The 11073-nt window shown below is 35.5% G+C and overlaps 1 protein-coding gene across 1 annotated transcript; it reads left to right on the top strand.

Annotated features, from left to right (window-relative positions):
• Window positions 1-968: 968 nt before the first annotated feature.
• LOC131033995 (uncharacterized) lies at window positions 969-2736 on the top strand. Its single transcript, XM_057965318.2, has 2 exons — window positions 969-2179; window positions 2343-2736. The coding sequence occupies exons 1-2, from the start codon at window positions 2033-2035 to the stop codon at window positions 2613-2615; spliced, it is 420 nt and encodes a 139-aa protein (XP_057821301.2). The 5' UTR covers window positions 969-2032; the 3' UTR covers window positions 2616-2736.
• Window positions 2737-11073: the final 8337 nt, after the last annotated feature.

The raw sequence follows: 11073 nt of genomic DNA, 5'->3' as shown, positions 1-11073 counted from the left end.
ACACACACACACACACAACAAAAAAAAATTAAAAAAAAAATAATAAAAAAAATTAAAAAATTGGCTACATATGGCTCTTAGAAATGAAATAGATAGGTCATCTATATGATTGCAACAAATTCAAATCGTGAAGAAATATGGTGTACAATATATAGAGTTTGTAAAGAATAAGTTTAACATAACGGGATGGTTTTTAAATCCATTAAAAAGTTAATAACTGGTATTTAAACTTCTTATTTTTTTTAAATCTTCATTTTAAAATTGATTGTGAGAGTTGAAACAACTCATTTATTAGAGTTGAATTAAAAAGTTCACTCTTTTAAATATATATAACTTTTATATATATATATTCATTTGATTGCATTTTAGAAATTGTGTGAATGTCCATCATGTTCTTTGCGGTCATTTTAGAATCCATTTGTATAGTAATCTTGTTTTTGTGAATTTAAGACATTATCTTTGAATATGAGACCTAAAAATTGTCATTCCTCCAATCTATAGTCAAGACTACAATGTAGTAAAAAGACTATAGTACAATTTTGGATCCCACCACAAATTTTGGATGCCAAAAGAAAACAAAGTATGTTAGTGTTATTTTCATTTAGAGTGTCCTTTCTACAAGTAATCTTTAGTACATTATAGTCCTTTGTTTCATTAAAAAATAGATGTTTTTGGATATTCATTAAAAAAATTATCTAATGCATTATAATCTATTATTTCATTAGAAAGTAGATGTTTTTGGATAGGTAGTCATAAAAGAAAATTGTCATCTACATAACCTAGAATTAATATATTAAAAAGTTGAATAAATCATATCACTTTTCTCCACTATGTCTATGCAGCATTATATTTAGCAAATGTTTAAGTATCTTCAAAGTAAGACTACCTAAATATAATGCTGCATTAACGTTGCCCTTTTCACCTACTCATTAAAGATTTTCCAGCCAAAGGACGAACTTTGACAAATTAAGTCTTTTTTTTTTAAGATTTCCCGCCATCAGACATAACTATATTTCACTTCAAAGGAAATTTCAGCCATCGGCTCCTGCTATTAATCGCAATGGTCTGTGTTTGAGAATCCTTAACTTCACTGCTTTTCTGTGTTTTAATAGATAATCTCATCACTCTCTTATTCTGTTTTGCAAGCCACGATAATGCCTGCCCAGGATGCATTCAACACACTTCCTGATTCTCTTCTTTGTTACATATTATCAAAAACTCCAATAAAAGATGCTGTCAAATCTTGTTTTCTTTCCAAGTGGTGGAGGTTTCTTTACACCCAGATGCCTGAACTCACTTTTTCTTGCACTTCCCTCGACCAGCTCCTCATGTCAAGCGTTGAGAACATTATTTCCAACATCTTGCTTCTGCACTCAGGCAATCTGGAGGCATTTCACCTCCACAACACCTGGTTAGATCATACCCACTTCTCTCGTGAAAATGTATGTAAATGGGTAAGGTATGCCTCTTGGTGTAATGTCCAACACCTCACTCTGTTTGATCACAATGTGACTTTTGCAGCAGAGCTCGACGGTGCTTTTAAAGAACTCCCACCCCATGCTCTCTTTTCATGCTCACGTCTGGTAACCCTGTATCTGTGAGAGTATGTTCTCACCAGTTTCCCAGCCAATTTCGTTGGACTCCCCCACCTCATTACTTGTCATCTCTGAAATGTTCAATTGACAGATGAATCTTTAGTCTCCTTGATTTCACTCTGTCCCCTTATGCAAAAGCTTGAAATAATAGGATATGCTGGGCTAGGTAATGCCACAATCGTTTCATCCACTATTGAACACTTGAGGATAGAAAGCTTAAAGTCTCTATTTGTTAACTGTCCCAAACTCAAAATTCTGTCGGGGTACATGATTGAGGATTTGAGTGTGAATGGTGTAAGGTTTTATGAGCTTTCTTATGCCATCTTTTATCTTGAAATGCACTGTGGAGGTACTTTGAGGGAATTGAAAATGGATTATTCACAAGGACACAGTCCAGGAGTTGTTCCAGGCCTTCAGCAAGTAGATTCCTTCATATCATGGGCAACTTCCAGTCCTTGAAGGGACTTCTCATACACCTGGGGCATCCCTTTGAAAGAGAAGCAGAGATGGATGTTCCTCTACTGAACTTGCTTCACAGGCTTCCAAATTTTCAGTGGTTACATATGGCGGGCTCCTTTGTACCGGTATTTACACAAATTTCCTAACCTCAAGCTAAATTGTTTTTAAGTTGATAGTTTAAGGTCATGCATTTTGAATGTATACAAATAAAAGATGAAAGGCTTCTTTTTAAAGAATGTGAGAAAGGAACCCTTTGTAAGGTTACTTATTCATGGAACTGCAAAGCAGGAGTTGGAAAGAAATCCCATACCTGTTTGCCTCACCTCACCTCATGTTAACCTTAAGAGAATACGCGTAGAAGTATTTGAGTTTGATGACAAAGAGATTGCAGTAATAAGTTGCTTGCTCCAGAGTTTGCCCTTTCTTGAAAGAATGGAAATTCAGCTACTTGATGACATGGATGAAGGTCTATGTACGTACTTCTTTAAAGATATTTTATATCTGAGGAGAGCATCTTTACTGGCAAGGATAATTGTAACGAATGCTTCGGACGAAATGTAGGACAAAACTATGACACTCGAACTTTATAATGTGTCCTCTATAATAACTTCTTTGGTATTTGGTTCCATGCTCAGGTTGTTAATGTTGTTGAAGCTCCATTTGCTTTTACTACGATTTCTTTTAAAGTATATAGAATGAATATAGAATGATTATAGAGATATTCAATGTGGAAAGACTGCCCTTTTTGTTTTTGGAATGAAGAAGAATGATAGATGCAAATATTTTATGATTATTGGAGCTGTTAAAAATAAGTTTTATTGTACAAGGCATTACTATCTGTTAGTATTTGTTTTTTTTTTAAATTTTTATCAAGGTATTTCTGCTTTCAATGTAAAAAACAGTGGTTGACAACTGAGTACGTGGCCCACACATGCTTGCATGTCTGTTGTAAGCTGTTTTTCTTTCAATATTGGCGTGTGGCAAGAGATGATGTTTGGTTTGTCATTAAGTTTTTTATTATTTGAATGAAAATTTGAAATCTGAATCTGTCATTTTTTAATGGTAGATTTTATATTATTGTGAGTTTGTTTTGCTATCTGATATAGGAACATGAATCTATGCTGAAACATCTTCATCTGTGAGTCAAAGACTAGGGGTAGCCATTCTGTCAAAGTTCCTTAGGTTATAATCCCAGCCTCATTCTTTCTATCATACCTTCAGAGATTTGAATATTGGTGGATGACATAATTAAAGAACATACCATCACCCTCACCAATTATGCTCAACCAACAGAACTACAATTCTTTAGTGAATATATAATTTTATCAAATGAAAAAATTATCATTCTACTGATGATCTCATTCATATTTATTAAATAATCTATTTATTTAAAATGGAAAAAACAAAATCTTTCATAATTGAACCAATTGATTTTTGGGATACTTATTCAGCTCACTCAAAAAAGAGTCCATAGATGACAGAAACTTGAGAGCAAAAACTTTTCAGATAGAAATTGAAGTATCTAATATCTCTCTACCATCTTGATTTATGTTCACATACAAGTGATGTAGATAGAAAAAATGGTGTCATAAAAAAAACAAATTATCACATATCAAATCCCCAAAAAAATCTGAAGCAAGCATAAACATTACAAGGATAGCGAAGCACAAGTTTTAGTACAGTAAACCTAGGTACAAAAAGGGAATTCCGAATGCCCAAATTTGATGTAATCGCCTTCTTTATAGCAGAGCCCCACTCTTTTATCAGTTTCCCATCTTTTTCGTTGTGTTAAATTTTGGTGTGTAATAGACTATTGTGATTTTTATTTAGAGGAATTTTTCTTGGTAGCAAGGTGTTGGGGATTTTCGGTAGGAATTATTTTTTCTTTTACAAGTGATATTCCTGAAAGGTTAGAAATATTAGAGTTGTTGATGGTGCTGAGTGGCAGTTTGTTTCCCTTGGACTGTTCTAAGGCTTGTAGTGCTAGGTGTCATCTCTGTATATTTATTTTATCTTGAATGAAAGAGACATTGCTGTATGTTTTTTATTGGTATGACTTGAACATGTCTCTTTCTATTTTTTAATTCTACGTCCTGATTATATTCCTAGTATAAATCTCAAGAATAGAGTCCTCTGCTGGAGTTGATGTGTAGGATAGAGTACAGTTCTCTCAATACGAACTTGCATGATTCGAATTATGGATTCGGACAACAACACCTAAGTGAGAACCTGCGGTGTTGTGGATGAACAAGATAATACAGAATTGAAGCAAGCCAAAAAGTATTGTATTCAATTCGAAAATCCAACATATAATAGTCCAAGGGATTCCAAGGGTCACCAACAACTCCTTGAGAATCGAAAAACCAACAGTCATATCAGGTTTATTTACATAATAAAATCTAAAACTATGTAATTTTTTTAAAAAACTATATAAAATTTGTCCCAACTTTAACTAGGCGTAACTTTCTGCACAGGACTCGAAATTATGAGCCGTTTAACTAGTTGAAAAGGTCTCCAAGAGTTGTAGGTGAAAATCTGAAAACTTTCAAGGGCTAAAAATGCCCTTTACTAACATATAGAAAAACTAAGAAAATATATAATAATATTTTCAAATTTTTTTCTGATCATTACTCCCCCCTTGAAGAGCAATGGGCTCCATTGCATCAATACTCTGAATGAAATGAGGGAAACGGAGCTGAAGCACCTCCTTGGTAAACCACTTTCCTTGTTGAGTGATTTGCCCTGCTCGAACCACTTTGTATAGATAAATCTACTATTGTTTGAGTGTTTTCACCATGGTGTCCACAATCTGATCACATTGGAATGGAGAAGTTGCACCTGGATTCAAATTTGTAGTGGAAATTGTTTCTGCAACATCTAATAGTGGAGGAAAATATGGCTTCAAGAGTTCCTTCTAAATATGCAGCCACTCCTTGTCCCCGACTTGAAAATTATGAGGAGTGCGATACTCATCATGTCTCTCCTTATATTTCTTATTGGTATACTCCAAGATTTCATCCTTTTTCTTTGCCAGAATCATGGGACTGCCACAGGGTATGCACTTGGACGAATATGTCCTTTCTCAATCAATTTTTGTATTTGCCTCTTAGTTTCATCATTTCCTAATATTGATCTACGATAGACTCGTTCATTAGGCAATGGAGTTCCTGGTATCAAACCAATAGTGTGTCTTACTTGGCAGTGTGTAGGTACCCCAATTGGCAACTTAAACAAATTCTCATATTTTATCAAAATTTGGTCCATTGATCTTTTCTGCTGTGTTGCGATGTTTGTGATGTCATTGGAATTATATACAGACTTCCTTTCTTCTTCAGAACGAATCATTAGTAATATGAATGTTCCTGTTTTGACAACTAGCCTCCTACCTTGCTTAGCACTAATCAAAGAGGTAGTGTATACAGGGCTTACCTCTGGTATTCGGTATTTCTGCTCACCTAATCTGATTGTCATGCTGTGAGGTATGGATTCATAGACACCATGGCGCTGGTACATATATGGTTGTCCCAACAGAACATCACAAACATCTAAAGGAGCCACATCACAGATTACTTCATCTTTGAAAGGCTTTATAGAGTAGGAAATGCAACACTGCTGATGCACTTGGATATCTCTCCCTTGACTTACCCATCCCATAGAATAGGGTTGCAGATGTGCTGTTGTTTTCAGATTCAATCTTTTCACGGTCTCTGTTGATATTAGGTTCTTTTGACTTCCACTATCAACAATAAAGTGTAGGGCTTTTCCTTCGACCAACATTTGTGAGTGAAACAATCTCTCATCATCCTCTCGGGGCAATATCTTTGTAGTAGCTACCGTTGCGTATGGATCAGCCTCAATGACCTGTTCATGACTTTCTTTTGGACAAGATTCTGCCCCCTGAGGTTCTTCCTTGTCCTCATGTGTCTCCATCATTAAACTTTTTATGGTTCTGCAATCTTTTGTGTTGTGAGAGGGACTCTTATGGAATTCACACCACATATTGTTCTCTTGTGTCTTCTTCATACCCCATGCCTTTTTCATTGGTGAATTGGGAGGAGATTCCTTGGAGCTCTTCCATTTGTTATTTGCGAAGTTATCCCTCCTTCCTTTTTGTTTGAATTTCTCCTCAATTTTTGTAGCAAATTTATATGCACTAGGTAAACTCTCTATGTTCAGGAATTCCATTTCGGTTTGAATATACCTACGGAGTCCACTCTGATATTTTAAAACTCGGTGCTTCTCACAATCTTTGATGCCAAGTTTTGCTGTTAAAGCATGGAACAGATTAGTATATTCTTGAACAGTTTGGTCTTTTTTCTATCGAAGCAATTGCCACTGCATATATTTCTATTCATATGTATCTACAAGAAAATATTCTTCCTTTATGTGCTCCATGAATTCTCCCCATGTGGGTTTTTGATCAAAGATGAACGTAGTGCTCGTTTTTGCTACCTTGGTTGCCAACTTCGCTTCCCAAGAATCTTTCACATGATTTTCAGTTTTGAGAAGAGCGAAAATTATTTTCTCTTCATCTGAGAACTGGTTGACAGAGAAATATCTTTCCAGTTTTGAAACCCAGTCATCAACGACATCTGCATCAATCGTTCCTTGAAAGGTGGGTATATTGAAATTCACTTGCACCTTGAATGGTGTATACCCTGTGAATGGTGGGTTTGCAGGTGACCCACGACTTTCCAACATTTGCTTGAACTGCTCCATCATTTCTTCTCGTTGTTTTGTTAATGCATCTGCAACCAATGCTTTAATGTCTTTATCGGTCTGCAACTTAGCCATCTGCGATCGTGTGCGTCTCAAAGGAAGGTAGTCTGAAGGATTCCTTGTTTCCAACCCCAATCTTTGATATGTTGATCGCGTGTGATATGACATACAGGAGCGAATTTGCTCTGATACCACTGATCCAAATTATAGATTCGGACGACAACACCTAAGTGAGAACCTGCGGTGTTGTGGATGAACAAGATAATACAGAATTGAAGCAAGCCAAAAAGTATTGTATTCAATTCGAAAATCCAACATATAGTAGTCCAAGGGATTCCAAGGGTCACCAACAACTCCTTGAGAATCGAAAAACCAACAGTCGTATCAGGTTTATTTACATAATAAAATCTAAAACTATGTAATTTTTTCAAAAAAACTATATAAAATTTGTCCTAACTTTAACTAGGCATAACTTTCTGCACAGGACTCGAAATTACGAGCTGTTTAACTCGTTGGAAAGGTCTCCAAGAGTTGTAGGCGAAAATCTGAAAGAACATGCATATTCTTATGCCACTTTCAAGAGCTAAAAATGCCCTTTACTAACATATAGAAAAACTAAGAAAATATATAATAATATTTTCAAATTTTCTTCTGATCATTGCAGGGATAGAGGTGTTTGCTAAATAATCACAACATTCACTTCACGTCACTCACAATATTGACAAAATAATCACAACACTCACACTACGTCAGTGACAATATTGACTTACAACTGAACTAAAATTATTCTATAACTATTAAGCACTCTGTACCTCAAAGCTTACACAACTATTCTTCCAACTCCTCTTGAATCGAATCACAACTAAGACTACTTAGTCAATGGTAAAAGGTATTAAAAGATTCTTCTGTATTGAATCTGATGGATTCTAGATTCTGATATGATTTAAACAGAAAAAAAAAATTTAGCGTTGTTGAAATTTTAAAAAATGTAAATCATGAAAATTGAAAGATACATGTAAACTAATTATGTTTAGTGTAAATAAAAAATTTAGTGCTGCAATATTATTTTGCAGGGCCCTACATCTCCCCTTTCTTCTTTGAAAATCATTTCCCAAAGCAGCCACGGTTCCTAATTTTTCATTTAACTTTCCTTCTATGACAGGTCCCCAACATCCCTACGTTTCCTCTTGCTGAGCTGTTTTTGTAATTTTTGGATGTAGCTGCTGTTGGTGGCGGCTGTGTTGTCAATTATTATATGTTTTTTTAATTTTCAGTATTTTTTCTTCTTTTGAGAATGGGCCGAGGAAGCAACGAGAAGGCCTATGTGTTGGTTTTCAAGTTTATAACAAGCCATTTATGAGGACTGATATACAACAGAATGAAGGGCTTGCAGAAACTAGGCATGTCAGGGGCCTTAAGTTTGAACTTTATGATGACTTGGTCCGGGTGAAGGTGTCTACTTTGTATGAGACATATGAATATGTTTTAAAAGGTGGAAGATAAATTGAATTGGGAAAGCAAGATGTTGATTAGAAGGGGTGATAGCATCTAGAATAGAGGGAAATAAGTTTCCTCATAACCTACCATGAATGAAGAGCCAAAAGAAGACAAGAATGTGAAGGCTGACTTTAGAAGAGGGGGCTTTCGAGGTAGAGATTAGAAGCCCTTGAGATGTTTCATTTGTAATGAAGTTCATAAAGCTATATATTGTCATCAAAGCTATATACTTTGATGGATATCCATACCCTGCTCCAAAGCTCCAATCTTAGCACAGGCTGGTAGGATGCTGGCAAATGTTGCAGAATTTGGCTACGTATCACCCAATTGCATTTTCTTAAATGCCTCTTCAATAAACCCATTTTGTGCATATCCTGCTATAATGGCATTCCCTGAACCACATTTCTCTAGGCATTTCTTTAAAAAGCCTTACAGCTTCATCAAGAACACCATTTTGTGCATATCCTGAAATCATGGCATTCCACGAAATGACATCTCTTCGAGGCATTCTGTCAACCAATTCACGCGCCTTAACCATACTTCCACATTTGCATTCATATCTACTAGAGCATTCCCAACTACAATATTTGAAAAAAACCCACCTTCAATTATGATTTCATGGATGGCTGTACCCAGTTCCAAAGCTCCTATTTGAGCATAGATAGGGAGGATGCTGGAAAAGATTGTGGAGTCTGGCTTCACAGCATTTGCTTGAAAAATTCGAAGACTTCTTCAACAAAACCATTTTGTGCATATTCTGCAATCATTGTATTCCATGATACCACGTCTCTTTGAAGCATTTTGTCAAACAGTTCACAAGCCTTATGCATGCTTCCACATTTCGCATACATGTCTACCAGGGCAGTTACAACTACAACATCTGACGAAAACCCTCTGTCATGTATGCTTTAATGGATGCCCATTCCCTGTTCCAATGCTCTTATTTTGGCACAGGCTGGAAGTACGCTGGCAAATGTGAACTGATAGGCTTGGAAACCTGTTCGCTGCATTTGGTGAAACAGAGTGACTGCCTCGTGAGGAAACCCATGTCTTCTGTATGCCGCAATAATCGTAATCCATGAGACATTGTCTGGTTCTTTCATTTGGTCAAACACATTACGAGCATCAACCAAACTTCCACACTTGACATACATGTCAATAAGCTTATTCTCAAATGTTGTGCATGTCGAAAACTCAAATCGGGTGTGAGCAATGAAAGAGTGGACATTTTTCCCTTATGAAAGCGTTTTCTTCAGAATGCAGGTCTGCAACAATTGAAGATATGTAAAAGACTCTCCAGGGGAGTTGTGTGTTGTAAGCAGAATGTGCAGAGCTTCCTTCAACTGGCCCTCTCTACACAATGCTGTGAGATTGAGATGAGTAGTGGATGGCAATGGCATTTTATAATTGTAATTGGAGCATGGAAAATATGCCATGTTGTTCAAATTCGAAGGTAAACCGTCTTATTTTTTAATTCAAAACACCATTAAAATGTGAAGAAACTACCACCAAGTGGATCTTAATTAATAATAAATTGGAGGTGTTTATTTAAATTTTCTTGTGAAGTTTTATGTTAGGTTATTTGCTTTTGAATCTGATTGAGCTACTTGTTAGCTTAAAGTGTTCGTAGCATGTGAGAAAGTAAGTGGCGAGCAAGAAAAAATATTTTAGAATCAATCTTTTGAGCTAAAGTTTTTAGATGAATATTAGAAACATTGAGTATTGTCTTGCATCTAGTTATAAAAATGTAATCAATAATATCTTATCTAGTGGATTTTGAAATAATATTTAGTATCGGTATTAGGTAAGGTATCACTTCACCTGAGAGGGATTACAAAGGCAATAGAGATGTGAGAAACTACAATAGTCTAATGATGTTATGTGAAATAATATTCTTAGAACATATGTTTACGAAGCTCAAGACTTTTGTAGTGGAGATATTGGAGTTATTTTGTTTCAAGAAATCTAGGATGGTTCTTGATGGGGATTTTTAGGTGGAGGAGCTTTCAAGGCATCATTTGAACATTAATTGCAATCATTAACCTCCAAATGCAACTATTGAGCTTAAACCTAAACTTATTGGAAACCTGAACTATTTATTAACATTGAATTGAGGAATAAGGGAAAGTCAAGGAAGCAAGGATAACTAGATTTATTTGAGAGGGAAAGGGAGAAGTGCCTAAATGAAAGCCCAATATGATCTTTAAAAAAAACTAGGGTATGATGTGTAGAGTATGATAAGAAGATATGATGGAACAAAGGAATGGGTGAGGTTAATCATTTGTTTGTCTTTAGTAGAAAGATTGAAGGCAATCTTGAGATGGAGTCAAGAGCACCATTCGAAGGCATGAATTCCCAATTATCTTTGAGTAGATAAATATCTCTTTTAAATGATGGAAAGGTTAAAGCTAAGGTTTTGTTGTCAACTTCTTGATATTTATTCCACCAAACATTGACTTTAGGCTAGAACTAATTTGAAAACTTACATTGCCACTTAATGTTGAGTTGAGGACCAAGGAAATCTTAAGAAGCAAGGATAAGAATATTTGTTTGATAGGGTAAAGAGAAAAGTGCTTAGAAGAAAGCCAATGCTAATATTTGAAGAAATTGCATGGTGAGGTTAAGGAGAGATTGCTAACATGAGGTGGGCTAAAGGTATAGACAAGTGTAATCAGTTGTTTGTCTTTAGAAGAAATATTGGAGTTGATATAGAGATGATTCAAGAAACCATTGAAAAATAGTAAAGTCCCAACATCTTTGAAAAAAAAAACCTCTTTTAAACATTCTAGCTTGATTTCAAAAG

Source organism: Cryptomeria japonica, chromosome 7, assembly GCF_030272615.1.
Source record: "Cryptomeria japonica chromosome 7, Sugi_1.0, whole genome shotgun sequence".
NCBI lineage: Eukaryota > Viridiplantae > Streptophyta > Pinopsida > Cupressales > Cupressaceae > Cryptomeria > Cryptomeria japonica.
The sequence above is the reverse complement of the archived record's forward strand: the minus strand, read 5'-3'. Positions and strand labels throughout refer to the sequence as shown.

Excerpts from the sequence above, each read along its gene's own strand:
- LOC131033995 (XM_057965318.2), top strand. The coding sequence starts at position 2,033 with ATGGGCAACTTCCAGTCCTTGAAGGGACTTCTCATACACCTGGGGCAT. Across the intron at positions 2,180-2,342 it reads TGGCGGGCTCCTTTGTACCG|GAGTTGGAAAGAAATCCCAT; the intron begins GTATTTACACAA and ends ACTGCAAAGCAG.